Source organism: Melozone crissalis, unplaced genomic scaffold (genome assembly GCF_028551555.1).
Source record: "Melozone crissalis strain CALT ecotype California unplaced genomic scaffold, PUWL_Pcris_2 ptg000061l_1, whole genome shotgun sequence".
Lineage (NCBI taxonomy): Eukaryota > Metazoa > Chordata > Aves > Passeriformes > Passerellidae > Melozone > Melozone crissalis.
The window spans coordinates 13,751,911-13,769,558 of record NW_026535839.1 but is presented as its reverse complement, the minus strand read 5'-3'; the positions used below and the strand labels follow the sequence as shown (position 1 = coordinate 13,769,558).

Genomic DNA, 17,648 nt, shown 5'->3' with positions numbered 1-17,648 from the left:
AAAGTGCTCTAAAATTAGTTCTTCATAAAATCCAGTTGGTAATTATTCATTAAAGCACAGCCATGAAACATCTGACACCCACAATGGCAGCCAACCAAGCGGTTTGTTCCCACATTTGGATTTCCACAATCCAGCCAGTTCAGGCCAGCCCCGTGGCCACCAGGCAACTTGAGGTGCTCAGAGCACCTAAAAGTGTCTAAGCACCTGCTAAAAGCCAAGGGAACACTGATGCTCCCCTGCTCTCAAAGGTTTTTTTCAAATAAAGCCATTTCTGGTCTGAATGAAAAGAGTTTTCATTTTGACATGAAACATTTATAAGTATAAGCCATGATGCTGGAAATGAAAAGAATACAGCCCCACACATTGCCTTCTCCAGACATTCCAGGGAAGTTCCTCTCAGGTTACCTCATTTCATGCATCATTTGGAACGTGCTACCAGCATGTAGCAACACCACAACTCCTGTAAGCTCTGCAGAGTCACTTCATGCATTATTTGATATTTACAGTTCATTTTCTATACATTATCAATTCTATTAATATGACTCTCTTCTGCTAAATTCCTATTGATCATTCAAGCCTGCAATGTGCATTTTGTTATTTCTGCATAGGATTTCTGCATAGCAGTACACAGGTTGGAGGGATTTTGCCCAAAAGCGCTGCATTCCTGTTTGTACTCTGCTTGCCACTCAAAACTGCGTTTTGGCCTCTCCTCAGAGTTCCCCTCCCCATGCACACAGGCTGCATCCAGACAAGTTTACAGCTACATCAGTTTGACTGACTAAACCAGGCACTTGGAATATTTGCTAAACAGTAATACCGAGAAGGTTAAATCTCAGCAGGGCTCTCAGACAGGAACTGCATCTTGTTGTCTCAGGTTAATCATGTACCTAATTTGCTGATTATTGACTTGTTCCCACAAAGGATTTTACTCAGCTTGACATATGAGCACTGATCAGTGATGAACTGTCAAGCTGTTCACTGCTTTAGAGCTCATGTCCCTAACCTATAAAAACAAGGATTTTAAATTTCAATTTTAAAATATCGTCTGGTGTCAACTTCAGACTGTTTTCATTCATACAAAAGTATTGTGCTCCTTTCTGTCAGAACAAGGCTTCTTTTCACTAACTCAGGTCTGTAACAGCTTGCATTTCTTATTCTAAAATAATTTCATTTGGTAGCAGCTTGACTGAATTTTGATTGCTGGGCAAAACTGCCATGGAACCTCCTGCTGTAGCACCCTATTAACAAGCACCAGGACCCTGCCTGAATGTGGGAAGTTTTTGCTGGTTCATATTGCAGATTCAGACCAATCTATACCAGTTTATACACAGTGTGTTTCATTAACCCCACTTATGAAGAGGTTTAGAACTGCTTCCTCTGAAGAAAGAAGGTACCCTGAGGAGGAATCCAGCTCAACAGGAAACACAGATGATATTTCTCATTATTTAATTTAATAGAAAGGTAAAAAAATTTCTATTCTATCCATGTGAGGTGGAGTCAAAGGAAAAAAAAAAAACTCTGCCTGATCACAGCCTCCTCAGATGAGAACATCATAATGAAACCTAGAACAAATACATCTCATCATACTGCAAAACAAAGTTCATCCTGAATTAAAAGAAAATATTTTGTACTACCAACTACTTCCAATTGGATTTCTTGTAAAAGATACAGGTATACCTCCCTCATGTCTTAGTCAAAAAATTAAAATTAACCTGTATTTACAGCAAACTTTGGTGATTGCTTCGGAGCTTTGGTTGCCCTAAGTAATTTTCATTTAATGATTTATACTTTTGTTTGTTTTCCTTAAATAAATTCCCATTTTACTCATGATGGAATAGGGGAAGTGAGCACTAAAATTCTGAATTAAATGAGACATGTGCAATGAATTATGCCATGACCTCACTGGAACAGCTGAAGATCCACAGACAGAATTTCACCCTCAAGACAGCATACTGAATGAAGCCTTACAGCCAAAATCAAAACATTCTGAAGAAAGGCTCCCACCCTGGGACACATTCTCTGAAGATCTATTTTTTTTGTGCTGCCTACATGGCTGGAAATGACTGCAAATCAGTCAGCAGCCCTCTACAATTTCCCAATTTTTCCAGTCTTTGTATCAAATTTCAGGACAGCATATGCTAACATGGAAATCTGACCAGATCCTTCCCTCCTTGGGCTGTGCACTGCTGATCCTGATTTGTTACCACTCAAACACACCCATTCAGTCACTCACAGAACATTGCCAAACAGCTTACTGCAGAAAGCTGATGAATTTTGCACAGCCAAAGCTCCTTCTGCACAAATTCTTAGAAGCAGAGGTAATAAACCCAAATCAACCTCCTTATTCCTTTACTCCCAAGTCTAATCAAAGGTTTTGGTCCTCAACTCATCAGTTTTGTCTCACAGATAACGGGATAGTTTTATCCCAGTTTGTGCCAAGATTATACCAGAGAATTAAAACCACATTTGAATAGCAAATACAAATTTCTTATTTTATAAAGGTATTGCTTTAACAACTCAAAAATGTTAAGATGAGGGTGGTTCAGTCAAATAAGACAAATGAAGGAATTCAGGAAATCCCAAAACTTGAATTCTGTAAACTCCAACATAAACCTAACAAAGATGGCCTAAGTTTTGCATTCTGACATTCAAAGCCAACAAACACATTGATAAAGTACCTGGGCATGTGATGGTGGGAGTCCTCTTCTTATATAAACACCAAAAAGAGCGTCCTTCCCTAAGGATATGTTGAACTTCAGGAACTGTGGCTGGCTGATATGGATCTGAGACCTCCAAAAAACTCCTGGGGGCACCTCCTGGGTGACCCTGTGGCCAACTTCTGTTTCTCCACTATCTATGCTGCTATTCCTAGTGACCCATGGTCCTGTAAAACAAAAGCAAATATAAATCAAATGAGACAACTGGTTTAAATGCAGGTAGTTTTATTCATTCAAGATTAACATCTATGGCAGTGACACCTCTTAAATCAAACTGTAACTTTCTTATTCTGATGCAATCTGCCTGCTGTTCCAGTCAGGATGTAAGAATTTGGCCCTTATATTTAAAGAAAAAAACTCTGCAAACCTCTTTTTTTTTTTCATGGAGCATCAGCAATCTTCTCATCCCTCAGACCCTTTAATTCTGTGATTGCTCCTCACTGATCAAACAGCAACAGCAGAGTCAATTAAACACATGTGAATCTCCTCGTGCTTTTTTCAGTTGCATCTTGTACACAACTGGGGTATAAAAATTTGCCAGAAAGGTGAAATGAAGGGTACCTTCAATGTAAATGAACTGATTGCAAATTTTTATTACCATTGTTTTCTTCACTGAAGTAGTCCAATAGAAGAAATGAAATGCACACAAAAGGCTTTAGAGGACAATGTCTGTACTCTAACATGCATTTCTCCTTGAAACAGAGTTAGCACAGCTCAGTGCAGTGCCTTTGAAGCTTTCTCTGCCTCAAGCAGGGTCTATCTACAAGTCTTCTTCCCCTGTGCTCTGGTTAGTTAAAATCCATCATTTGTTGGTTTTTCAGCATGCATTATTGAAGACAAGATGCAAGGCCTTTCTGGTTGAGTGCTCTGGCTTCCAGCCCATGAAATAGTCAACTTTTAAAATATGGTGCAAATCCCTTCTGTTCTCAACTGAACAGGTTCTGAGGCTACACATATTTTAAACATGGAGTGCAGAACATGGAGTTAGCAGTGTTTTAAGCTACAGTATGCAGCAATGCTTGGTTTTGTGTTCTGTATTCCCAAACAACATGGTGAGAAATCCATTTAAAAATTCTTACACAGACACTATAATAAACCAGACAACCACAGAAAATATCTGTTTACAATCACAGAAACTTAAAGGTATCACTAATACCACTATTACCATAGACTGGATGGTAGTGATACCTCTGATAAAACCTGACAGCATTTGTAAAAAGTGTTTATTTCATTGGGATTTTTCTGTTTACTTCATGGGAGTTTTACTGCTGTGGTGTAATGCTGTTTTCAATAAAGGGCCAGTTACTTTTGAAATACCTTCCAGCACTGTATGAATGTAATGGGATGGCACAGAACAACATATAATTCCAGCAGGTAAGTACATAGCAGCTTTTCTGTCTTGACTATCTTTAATTGAGAGAGCAGCAAAAGCACGGTTTCAATTATAGATTCTAAATTATCTATGTTAGCAGCACTTACACTTGTACATAATGAAACAGATACTATGTTGGCAGTGTTTTGAAATGGTAAAAGAATGCTCTGAATACCAACTGCTCCACAGTTTTTGGCAACTTGTTTGTTTTTTCATTTTCTATGTTAATGGGTCTACAATAACATCACTGACAAAGGAAGGGAAGGCAGGAGAAGCTGCAACAAGAGGCTGCAAAGAAGGGAAAAATGGCTGAGAGGCTCCAGCAATGTGCCCTTAGAGCCACAGAGAAAAACCAGATCCAAACACATCCTGCTTCATGGATTTAATTTCTAATGGATTACTGCAACAGAGGATATCTCAAGGTTCCTATCGCAGTCAAGGCAGGCACCACCTCACTAGAATTTAAATTAGTTCTCACCCACCTACATGGAGAGGAAAACCAGGGGCAGAGAACACACCAAAAATCACCTGCGGCATGGTACACTATCACTGGAAGAGCTGGGAAGTCAGCAAAGACTGCAGGCACCTTCACCTCCTTTGAGAACATTACATTTATTTCACAATCCCAACATATGGTAATAAATGATGAATATTTTTCCAATATTTAAAAGTAGGCTGTAAATAATTTCTTTGGAAGCATTCTTTAATGAACATCAACTGTATCTAATCTGCAAAAGGCTTCTTGACACACTGTAAAGAACCTTCTTCAGGAGCAAGATATCAATAGCCAACCAGTCAAAGAAAAAGCTATTTCCAGGAATTATTATTATTATCCAGTGCAGCAAATGTACAGAGGCCACAAGAGTCTCTATTGGCAGTTACAGTTTCACTGGCTATTAAAGAAACTCCAAAACTGTCAATGGCTTTTTCTAATTATGTATATATTCTCTAGAACTGTAAAGATCTAAACTGTAGAATAGAATAGAACTGCAAAATAAATTTAATTCTAATGGAGGATAAAGTTTTAGTATTTCTAGATAAATTTACCCTCGGTTTCCTTTGGATATCCAAATTTCTGCTTTATATTTCTCTGTGGGAAAGGGCATTTTTCAGGATTCAAGGATCCTCAAATATATCAATTAAGCTAAAATAATAAAACTTCAGCCATCAGGAAAACCAGAGTTACATTCATACTACTTCAGCGTGCAAAGGTAAAAAAAAATATATTGGATGTCAGACTTTCCTCCAAAAAATTACTACAAGACAATTCCTTTGAATTTCTCATCAGAAGGTCAAGTTATCATGGTGAAATAAAAATTGGTGAAAACTGCAGATAAGACAATTGAATTTGCAGCTATTACTGAGCCCAGGGACTTGATTCAGGTTTATCTAACACTGAAATGATTCTGTTCGGTTTGATATCATCCTTGGAAGCATCTCCCCACAGATACACTTTTATTTTGTTCTACAACACAAATGAACTGGTTCCTAGTTCTCCTCCTGGAACATCTGAGGAAAATCTCCCTGGGAAGGGAATTGTGACAGGGGTTCACCCCAGCAGAGGACTTTAAGAGCAGGTTAGATGATCAGCTCTCAGAAGTGGCTGAGATATATTTAACCTGCAGCAAAGAATGGGGCAGATGGGCAACTCCTTTCAGTCTGTATTTCTGTAGTGCTTCAGAATATTTCAGAAAGCTCTATAACCAGCCTGTGCCACATCTGCAAGGAACAGCTGCTGCCTCACCTCTGGCATGCTGAAAGGATCCTTTCCTTTTGCTTTAAAGAATTTAAATCATGGCATCCTGTTTTTATGGAGCTACATTACAATGCTGTAATAACAGAAGTCAGAAATGCTTGAAGTTATACTAAAATCTAGGTTTCATATTTGCAAGCTTAGCTAACAACTTATAAAGTTTTAAGTCCCACAAGATGTCAATAAACTCTAAAGATTATGCATTATTGAATCATGCTGTCATAAATTCCTGCTGAATTATCCTTGTTGGTATGAGACACAAAACCAGTGACAGCATCCTGGTTCTGCTCCTTGCTCTGATACTGCCATTGCACCTGGGTTGGTCATGATCTTGCTGCTCTCAGATGCCTACTTGTAAAACAGAATTATTAACAATGACAGAATTATTAACAGTCCTCACCTTGAAGATGAGGAAGGCAGAGCAGTAAATATAAATATTACAGGAGGTGTCTCAGTACTGGCCTCTTCATACTGTTTCCTCCCAGGATATAAATACAGAGAGGAATGCAAAGTAGATATGACCACTGAATCTACCTCAGTTAATAGGTTAAAGTTGATTTTTTCTTAAACCTGAAAAGCAGACCATCATCCTAACTTTGGTATTTGCAGAGCCTTTTTCTGCACTAACAGCTTCCCTGGCAAAGCCTGTCACTAGAGACTCAAACTTTTTATAGCTCCCTTCAGTCCTCACCTCCTAATGCAGAGAATGTATCTTGCCACCTGACTCACTCCCCTCCAGCTATTTTTAGAAGCTTTTCCATTTGATGGACCACTGCAGATCACATTCAAAGAGCATCAACTGCATTTTAGTGAAGGTACAGATGTGACAAACTGACAAATCTGTGAAGAAAGACCAACCGAAACTACTCATGCTGCTGTGAACAAATGAATCCCAAGATCATTCTCTCTGTTGTGGGTGACTGTTGTAAAGTTCTATGTTTATCTCATAACCCCATAGATACTTGATTTTTTTTCCCCCTGTCATTTTCTCTCTATAAACATCTACAAAAGAGTTTTAAAAGCACACTTCTTCATCTTACCCAGGGGAGCCATTTCAATCACTCAGTCAAACATATATTCATCAACTAAATAACACTTATTCATTTAAACTGCTGTTTTATTTACCCAGTTGAATTACTATTTTGGCATATACATTTGAAAAGACTGTTTTTAGCATTCAAGTGTATTTGCCTTTGAAGCTATCAGACAGGCAATCCATGACAACAGCAATGCAAACTCCCCCTGCTAAGCTGTCAGCAGGTCTCATCTGTGAGCTGGAGGTCAGATTCAAGGTGGCAGAGGATGGGACATGCCCAGTCAGCCTTTAATTTAACTGATGTCAAGCAGTGTCAGCCATGGAGGCAGAGCTGTATTTACACTGCAACCAGATATACTTGATTATTTATAACTACAGTATCCTACACTGTAGCTAAAATTAAAAATAAAAATGAAATCTGGCTACCAGCAGTGTCACACTACAGACATCACATTGAAACAGCAATTAACTCCAGTGCTGTGGCTGTGTGCCTCTATCATGGGGATGACTGCAAATTGCATCTTGATGGCACTCTTGAAAAATACCTAGCAGAATAACCATTCCAGGGGATCTGAAATGAACTACCAAGACAATGTGGACAAGCTCAAATTAAATACGAGGAATAAATATCACCAGGGTTGGTTAAATTCTCTTTACCTTCTTTTCCTGTAATTCTATATTTCTTATAAATCATTGCTACAGACATAGCTTATCTTATCTTTTTATCTAGCTTATTTTTCTGCTGTTCTTTTTATATAGCCAGGGATTTTCACAGATGACTTGGAATTCTGAAGAAATTTATGGTACAGCTGTGTAAAGGAAACCATTCAATATAAAAATAGACTCCACTGACTTTTTGCCAAAAGAGACCGTGTGAGAATTACTATGGTTCTGCACGATAGTTTAACTTTTTTCCTTAAGTAAATTTGCTACTTATATGGCCAGACATGTCTTATTGTTCCAGTAAGGCAAATAAAATAAAGTAGAAAATGCCTTTTCCATACAAATATCTTCAGTGGAAAAATCAGTGCTATGCACTGTTACCATACTGACAACTCCCTGTATGAACTTACACTTCAAATTATCTACTATCACCTAAGTGCCCTAGGACTCAGGTGAGAACAGATTATCTCTGGAATGTGTACAATAGATTGACTGCTACTGCAAAACAAATTCCCTCAGCTGCAATGAGCTAAAAAGCCAGGCAATGAGAGTTTGTCTGCAGGAGCTGCTGTGGCACATTTGAACTTCAGGCACACTCAAGATGCTGAGGCACCAATGAGCTCTGTTCTGGAAAGTGAGGAGGAAGGAAGCTTCTGAGGGTATGAGCTTTCAGAAGTCCTGAAAAACAGATTCTAGTACAAAACCAAACCCTCAGGTTGTCTGGTCAGCATCCTAAATGTCTATCGTGGCAAGAGGAAAGAAAATCTTCAAAGTGAGTGTCTGCATAAAAACCCGGCTCTGGCTCAGCTGCAGCCAACCAATGTGCAGGGAAATGTAGCAGTTTGCTTTTACTAATATATGACACACCTGATACACCTAAAAATTTAGGCACATCTTCACATTCATGTGAGCATGGCTTCACAAGAGACATTGCTTTCAGAATCAAAAGCAAATTATAACCAAAATAAAATTAAGCTCTGTTGGTTCACTGCATTTCACAAAGAGCAAATACATACTAGTATGGATTTCTAAATCAGGATAGCAATCATCTCTGATTGCTCATCACTTTGGTGCCTTACTGAGAACTAAGGACTTCTGGAAACTGGAACCTTGGACAAAACATTAAGTTGTTGTCATCCTATTGCAGGGGTTCCATGCTGTTGTCTCCTTATCACAAAAGTTCCATACCTTCTTGGTGTTTCTCATGGGCATCTCCTCAGAGCACTGACTCTTTGTTGTTCCCCAAGCAGCCACTGACTCCAGTTCCCCTCTCACTCAGCCACCCCCACTCTTTTATAGCATCTTCTTCTCACTGGTCACAGCTGTGGCCTGTTAGAGTCAGGCCTGTTCCTGATCTTTGATAATTGACCCAGCTGCAACTCCTTAGGGACAAGATTACTTTCTACACTATCTTTATTTTCTTATATCCCGCTACATTTACCAAACTTCATCACCTAACTTTGAACAGAGCAACTCATGCTATCACCATTAACACACCCAGAAATCCAAAACTCCTATTCTGTTGAATTTATCCAAATCCTTTGCTTTTCTGAGACAGCCCTTAAGTCTGGTGTATTTTCAGAAGACCACATCTGCTAGCCTTCATTGCCTCCATCTTAACAGTTCTGCTTGCTAACGTGCTAATTAAGATCTACATTACATTAGCCACATAAATACTTAATAAGATTAATCCACCTGGAAAATGATGGCTTGTCTTGATTAAACTGAAGGAAGGTAAGAGAAGGGACATTTAAAACACACTGACTGCTATTACATTCTGATCGTCTGTTTCAAGGCGTCTGACAGGAAACAGCAGAACCGGGAGATTCATGTTGTTTACATTGTTAATGAGGGATGAGTTTATCTTTTACAAGGCGGCAGAGAGTTCCCTGCAGCTGCTGCCGAGTCCTTGCACGGTGTGCTGGGTGGGTTTCAGCAGGAGCACAGTCGGGGGTAGCACTGCTGCCTCAGGCAGTGAGTCGGGAGCTGCTCTGCTGGCATCTGAGCCCCAGCTCATCCCTCTGGCAGGATGGCAGATCCTCCCCTCTCAGAATTCTGTCACTCCTTTAGCACTGCCTGTGTGCTGCATCGCTAATAAAATATCTGAACTATTAGAAAACAATTTGTGTGCAGCCCAAAATGTGACTCGCAGCTGCAGCATCTGGCAGAGCTCTCAGCGTCATTTGGAGAGAGCTGAAGACAACCTGTACAGCTCCACAATGACTGCTGAGCTCAGCTTCCCACATCCATCCAAGGACAATTTCTGCTACATCAGTAGAAATCTGGTTTTCCTCTCTCTCACAGCTCAAGCAAGTGAGGTGGTGCCAAATTTAACAGCTAATTAAACTTTCTTCGTTTCATTATTGACATTATATTTGCAATTCTGAATTTGGTATCTGGAAACAAGTATCTTTCATGGCACTTCAGTACTTTAATATTTAATAACTGCAATATTTTTGAAAAAAAAAAGTCTTTCTGAAATCCACGTACACTGTGGTAAACTTTGTGAAATACCTCAAACTGAGCATGAGCTTGGATCAGGTTGGTTCATCTAAAGAGAAGCAAACCCTGGATTATGTGAATATCAAAATTCCTATCAACTTTTTTCTAAAGAGTCAGTGTATTTATTGTACCTAAAGTCATCTTTCTACAACTGTCTACAATTACTTTTGGTGTCTTTTAAAATGGGAGGTTCTAGAATCAGAGATCACAATCTCTTCTTGTGTTTTTCAGCCTTCTAGAGCATTACTATAGCAAACAATCAAGATAAAAAGTACTAAGTCAATTTTGAATTACTATAAAATTTGCTAAATTTGTGAGCACATCAAAGACAATATGTCCTTAGCAATAAAGCTGACAACAAAGCATTCTTTATATGGGTTTTCAGCTGGGGTTAGTGTAGTTGTATTCTGTCAATTAGAAACATGGTCACAGATTTTAGGGAAATGTGTGTCTAGCCCACCACATAATTTTAAATCCAGAAAACTTTTGGCATAGATTAATAGAATTCAGATACAGATAAATCCCATACGGTCATCTATTTCACTGCTTTTTGAAGAAGCAATTATTCCCAAACATGCCTCTTTTCTTTTCCCCCACTTTCCCCCTTAATTTACATTTATTACACCCAAATTCTAATGTTATCCTTATGCAACCTAAGAGATAAATGGGCTTTACTCTCAGAAAGTTTTTTAATGTCATTATAATCTATCTCATCTCCATAGAAATTCCAAGGCAGTTTCAATTTTTGAGGTTTTATGCGCTACGAAGGGTTACTGCCTTATGATCTGTATTAAGAAAGGAATTTTTGTCTGCTAATTTAAATCTCTACTTGAACACAACTTTCACAGCATGGTGGACTTCACTTGCAGTTTTAAAGCAGCACTGGGGATTTTTCTGCCCATTGCACTTTCCTCCTCCTTTCAGACATACCCACTATTAGTGAGATGTAGTGTGTAATTACAAAAAACCTGAAACTGTGTTATCTTAATAGTGAATTTTGTTTTCATTCAGATAGGAAAATGCAGTAATAAAGTAATTTACATTCCCCTTAAATTGCAGTTTTATTATTTCCTACCAGAATTTAGTCTCTTAATAAGGAACAGGCAGATCAAATTGAATACCTGCCTTATTTTTTTTTTTCCTCCTTTCAAATTGCTCTACTTTAAAATGCTTTGCTTGCTGAGTAGGCACAGCTTGTGTTTAAGTGGCCCTTCTCAGAGCAGGGGTTAAAGGTTTCTTTGGGAGACCCATGTTTTGAAAAGAATGGCTTCATCCTGAGTTGTGTCAATTATAGAAAGGTCACTCTCCACAGCCAGAGCCCTGAAATGGTTGTTGTGTTAAAAGCTGTCAGAGGCTTTTTCCTAAAAACTGCTGGGATAGCAATTTTAACTTGGACATAAAAAGAAAGGTGAGGTAGAAAAACTTTTCACCCTTCCCTGCTCTAGGAATTTGTCTTCTTGATATTCCTTGTGTTCACCCAAACCTGTCATTCATTTTATTCCACTGTGGAAGATTACTTGCCTAAATATTTTTCTTCCTCCTTCCCCCACCTTTTCAGCATTTCAGCAACCTTCTACAAAATGTCAGAAGGACAAGCAAACTTTTCCAACATGCTCTGAGGAAAGCTAACTGCAGCAATTTAAGACATAACCAGCAGTTCTGTCTCCTTGTCTCCTCTACAGGAGGTTACCACTCCCAAAACAGCATCTCAGCCTCTTCAAATGTGCAAAGCTAATTAGAGTGGGGCTGGCATAAACTGCCAGAATTTGCACTGAAGTGCCCCAGGCAGATGAGCCCATTCCAATCCTGCAGTCCTGCTGCCCTATATTTGCACAGAGATGGCAACAAAAAGCTGCAGGGAGGGAACTGGGAAAGGTGTTAAAGCCCTGCAGTTGTCTGCTAAATGACCATAATTGCCGACCTGAGCTCTTCAGGTTCCTGCCCAAAACCACAGGGTCTCTCACCTGTGCCCAACCTGGAGGCAGTTCAGCAGCAATGAAAACCTTCTGCCTTGCACTTAGGGATGTGCTGCTCATGCACTTTCACCTACAGCCAGTCAGAGATGAAAGCCAAACCAATGAACACTTGCCTAAAAATTTTCAGGTTTTTGGCATTATCAGGATGTAGGATTTCATGACAAGGAGGAGGTAAAAACTAGATCCTCCATGGAAGACATGGAGAAGCTGAGGTGCAGCAGCATTTATTGAAAAAAAGAAGCAAATCCATTAAATGATCAAGCTCATAAAAGAACAACTCAGCTTCCTTTCCCAAGTCTATTTTAACCGATTGTTTTCCCAATACAAGTATCCTGTGTCAGCATTTGCTTCTAACACTTGCTTTGGCAATTACCAAGTTTCACATGAGACACAGGTTCTGAGTGCAAGGCAGAGCTCAGCCTCTGAACAGAATTCAGAGACATTTCAGCTGACAAAAATCAAGTGCTCAGACTTCTCCTGCTCCAGTCATGCCATCCACCATCCCAGCCCACTAAAGCGTGGGAGGTGCTTTGTCTGATTGTAACATTCTGTTCTACCTTCTCCCCATAATTTTTATAATAACCAGAGAAGACCTCACTGTGATGTAGCAAAGAAAACCCCTGAACCTCACCAGTAAAAAACATTCCATTTAAATGATTAAAATCCTTTTTGTGACATGTAACTTCTCTGTGTTTTTAACACAGGTTTTCTCAGTTTAATAAAGTGTTTCTGGTTCTAGCTTTTACTTATTTCCCCTGCCACGTCTTTGTCATCCTCCTCTGGAACACAGTTTTTCTTTAAGAGAAAAAGAAACCATTTGTTGTCTAATTTCTCACATTAATATCACAGGACAGACCATTTACCATGGGTCAAATTCTGCTGTCCTTGGTGTTTGCTATTAGAATTCACTGAGAAAGAAGAACCAGGGATGTGGTCCTGGCTGCAAGCCAGTTCTTGAATTCTCTCAAGCACTACAATGCTTGCTTCTACTAAAGCTTTTCACAGAACCCCAGAATGGATCAGGCTGGAAAGGATCAGAGTGGGTCAATGTGGTCCAACCCCCCTGCTCCAGCAGGGTCATCCCTGAGCACAGGGCACAGGATTGTGTCCTGAATGTTCTGGAATATCCCCAGTGAGGGAGATTGGGCCAATAAGATCCAGTGCTTGGTCACTGCACAGGAGTTCTGCCTCATGTTCAGGTGGAGCTTCCTGAGCACCAGTTCCTGCCCGCTGCCTCCTGTTCTGCTGGCTGGGACCACTGTGAGGAGCTTGGTCCATGCTCTGAGCCCTCCCTGCAGATATTTACACAATTAATGAGGTTCCTCTCTCAGTCACCTCTGCAAGCTAAGCAGCCCCAGCTCCCTCAGCCTCCTCTTTCTTTGGGATCTCTAAGCTATGCCTGGAAAAACAGCATGTAGTAAACACAGCACATTTCTGAGAGCACTTCCCCAGTGTCCTCCTACCACAACTTCACAGGTGATAAACCAGAACCTGAAGGATTTAGTGTGAACATGGGGGGTGCTGAGAGCCATGGGAGGGAGATGATGGGCAGCGTTTTGGGGCAGTCTGTGGGGGTTTGGTGGTGTTTTGGGGCTGTCTGACATCCTTTTGGGGTGACTTTTTGGGGTTTGGTGGTGTTTTGGGGTGGTTGGGCAGCATTTTGGGAAGGATTGTGGGGGTTTGCCAGTGTTTTGGGGTGGTTTGGTGGCGTTTTGGGGTGATTTGTGGATTTGGTGGCATTTTGGGGCTGTTTGTAGTAGTTTGGTGGCTTTTGGGGTGTTTTCTGGTGGCTTGGGGGCATTTTGGGGCAGTCTGGGAGCGTTTTGGGGTGGTTTGGGGCACTGTGGTAGTTCAGGTTTTGGGGCAGTTCGGGTGGCGTTTTGGGGCGGTTCTGGGCAGCTCAGCTGGGGTTTGGGGCAGTTTATGGCAGTTCAGCTGGTGTTTGGGGTGGTTTGTGGCTGTTCGGCCGGGATTTGGGGTGGTTTGTGGCGGTTCAGCTGGGGTTTTGGGGCAGTTTATGGCATCTCAGTTGGGGTTTTGGGGCGGTTTGTGGCCGTTCATCTGGGGTTTTGGGGCGGTTTGTGGCAGTTCATCTGGGGTTTTGGGGCGGTTTGTGGCAGTTCAGCTGGGGTTTTGGGGCGGTTTGTGGCCGTTCATCTGGGGTTTTGGGGCGGTTTGTGGCAGTTCAGCTGGGGTTTTGGGGCGGTTTGTGGCCGTTCATCTGGGGTTTTGGGGCGGTTTGTGGCAGTTCATCTGGGGTTTTGGGGCGGTTTGTGGCAGTTCAGCTGGGGTTTTGATGCGGTTTGTGGCAGTTCAGCTGGCGTTTGGGGCGGGTCATGTCCGTTCGGCCGGGCCAGGCCGTGGTGGGGGGCGCGGCGCGGACCCACCTCTGCCGGCAGGGGGCGCGAGCGGGCCGTCGTCGCCGGGCGGGCGCAGGCCATTGCTGAAGGTCGGCGGCTCGGCCGGCTGCAGCTGCCAGTTGAGGCCCAGCAGGTGCATGGCTGCGGACACAGGGACAGACAGCGGTCAGCGCGGACACAGGGACACAGACAGCGAACACAGGGACACAGACACACAGACAGCGGACACAGACAGCGAACACAGGGATACAGTCACACAGACAGCGGTCAGTGCGGCCGCGGACACCCGAGCGCCCCGCGGGAATGCCCCGGAGCCACTCGGCTCGCAGGGATGGGGATGTGCTGACAGAACCGGCAACAGCGGCAAAATAAACACCCCCTTCCCCCCCAAATAAATAAACAAAAGCGATCCCTGGTGATTCACGCGCATCTGTGTGGCACTGAAATACAAAAAATAAAATGCTCACAACTCTGGGCAGAGCCGGCCACTTTCCTGACTCACACAGTGCAGGGACACATCTCGGGAAAGAAAGCACTTGCTGCAAGTACCAGCTCCGAGTTTAAATTATAGGTGGTAATTTATATGTTGATTATAAAATTGGCTTTAGCCCTGTGTAAAGTAGTGACTTGGTAATGCAATTATTCTGTGTTTAGTACAACTTATTTAAATCAATACATTAGGATAATAGAATCACACAGAATGGCTTGGGCTGAAAGGAACCTGCAAGATCATCCAGCTCCAATCTCCTGCCATGGGCAGGGACACCTTCCACTGTCCCAGGTTGCTCCAAGCCTTGTCCAACCTCACCTTGAACACTTCCAGGGCTGGGGCATCCCCAGTTCATCTGTGTCAGGGCCTCACTACCCTCAGAGAGATGAATTTCTTCCCAACACCCAACCTGCCCCTACTCTCATTCACTCTGGAGCCATCATAGAGCCTCTATCTTCATTTTGCAGATTGAGCTTCCCTGACCAAGCCAGGGCTACTCCAATTCTTTCACCTCCCAGATTTTTGACACCACTGCCCCAAATCCCGTACAACCCTGGGCAGGGAAGGTTTGCCTGCTCGCACCCATGGCTCTCCAGCCATCCCTGTGCCAGGGACTGGTCCGTGTGTCCATGTCAGAGGCTCTGCAGCTGCACCTGCAACTCGAGCTGAGCAGTGGGAGCGAGGCCAAGCACGCCCTGCACAAGTGCCTGAGTTATAGGCACTGTGGCAGGGCTAATTGAATAAGTCCTGTGCATAATGCATGAGACTTGACAGGTCTGAATCATTCAGCCAGTGGATTTATGTGCATCTTCACCTTGTATAAACACAGCTACCTGCATACTCTCATCACATTATCCCCATGGCACTCTCAGTACAGTAGAGCAGTGGTGAGGGATAAAGCCCACCAAAGCTGCTGCTTTCCTTTTCTTTGCATCTTTCTTTCTGCTTACACAGGATGCATGTAAACCTATATACCACAGAGAACAGCATTTCCAGTTATGTCAAAAGGTGTTTGAGAGGATTCACTGCCAATTTGCAGGAAGGAAAAAAAAATATGGGCACCCTTAGAATTGTTCTATTCTGCAGTGTCAGAGCCACACAAGATTATCAGATATTTTGCATCCAATTCAAAGTGATTATAGTGGTTACAAACGGCCCAGCAGTGGCCACACACTCTGTTCAAAGACTAAATCTTAGGGATAGGAGAGACAAAACACTTCTCACAGAAACTGCCGGTTACAGTGCTGGAGCCACCACTGAGATAACCTCAGAATCCATTTAGATGTGAGTGATTCACATGTGCATTCCTAAGCCCCAAGAAAACAAAAAAGCATCCCCCACCACCCCCAGAATCTATCCATCCCAACCCCTGGAAATCTCTCAGCACACATTCTATGCAGAGTTTAACCTCTGTATTTTTGACAAAAGCAGCAGGGGAGCAAGACATCTTTCCTAACACCATCTTCCCCTGGACATCCTATGGCTAATGTCTGAGCAGATATCTAAGAATAGTAACTAAAATCAGGAGACCTTTTCTGTGAAGAGGGCAGCTGCCAGATTTCATACTGATGCTGAATTTGCAAGTTTTGTTTCTCTTATGTCAAAATACCTCACATAAACAAACAAAAAATACCTTAAAGCCTCACATACCAGACATGAACCTGAAAAGGATGTTTTGCAAGGAAATTATTCAAAATTTATTTGTACAGAATGTTTAAGAAACCTTGGAAAATAGACAATAAATTTATATGGGATCAAATTAATTGTTCAATTACAACTTGTCTTGCCAAAACAAACATTTTAAAAGGCTTTTTTACTCTAATCTCAAGCAACAAATTTATTTTTTTCCTTAAGTATGGCAAAGGAAACTGAAAAATCATTCACAAGGCTCAAACCCCACCAAAGTGCACCTTATCCCCACTGAGCTGAGGCTGTGCTGGGGCTGGGACAGCAGAGAGCAGGTCAGGATGTGTTTGTGCTCTCAGCAATTCCCACTCCCTGCACAGGCACCAGATTCTGCTGGACCAGCCCCGAAAGCCAAGAGTACATAAAGATTAAGTGAATTTCAAAGCCCCACAATGCAAACAAGTCACAAAGGAGAATCAGACTTTTGTGTTCTATACTCTCAGTGTGTCTATTTAAAGTTACCTTTTTTTTTTAATTTTACTGTTAGCATAACCATAAATGTAGGTCACTTGCAGAGATGAAAGCCTGCTGTTTCAAGTGTGAACCCGTCCTTACAACAGAGAGATTAAAAAAATCACAACTAATAGTCTGTCCAAGAAAATTATAGTTGCTACCTTATAATTACCAGGTAAATTCAGACAGGGAATTATAAAAGATCTTATTAACATGGTATTAAAAACTACCTGTGATCCATCTGCTTCCAAGCACACCACGGTTTCATTAATAACTGTGTTTTAATCACGGATGCACGTGAGGTAGGAGCAATTAGAGCTCTTTCCTAACGGGGCAGGGATTTGCAGGTCTGCTCCATCCCTGGCGGAGGCTGAGAATCTCCTGCACAGCTCCCACACCCGTGAGGTGATCTGCAAACTTCCACTAAGACAGCTGCAGTCACAAACACCAGGAACGTTCCCCTTCCACCAGGAATGAGTGGAGAAAAGTGTGTCACAGGGGCCTGAGGGGAAAGCTCTCGTCTGCACTGCACTGAGCAGAGAGCAGAGCTGAGCAGGGGGAACAAGGGGAAACCTTCTCTCTGCTGCTTCACAACGCTGTGAGATGGCAAATTTATATGATTAACCTTTCCTTCTGTTAA

At 41.9% G+C, this 17,648-nt stretch overlaps 1 protein-coding gene across 15 annotated transcripts in view; it reads right to left on the bottom strand.

Moving 5' to 3' along the window:
• Nucleotides 1-17,648, bottom strand: part of TENM2 (teneurin transmembrane protein 2) — a 612,801-nt gene that overhangs the window by 111,493 nt on the left and 483,660 nt on the right. For all 15 annotated transcript variants that reach the window (XM_054288118.1, XM_054288120.1, XM_054288119.1 and 12 more), the window contains 2 exons: nt 14,407-14,520; nt 2,679-2,884 (listed from right to left, as the gene is read on the bottom strand). In XM_054288118.1, coding sequence (XP_054144093.1) covers nt 2,679-2,884; nt 14,407-14,520 — 320 coding nt within the window. The remainder of the gene's footprint in view (nt 1-2,678; nt 2,885-14,406; nt 14,521-17,648) is intronic.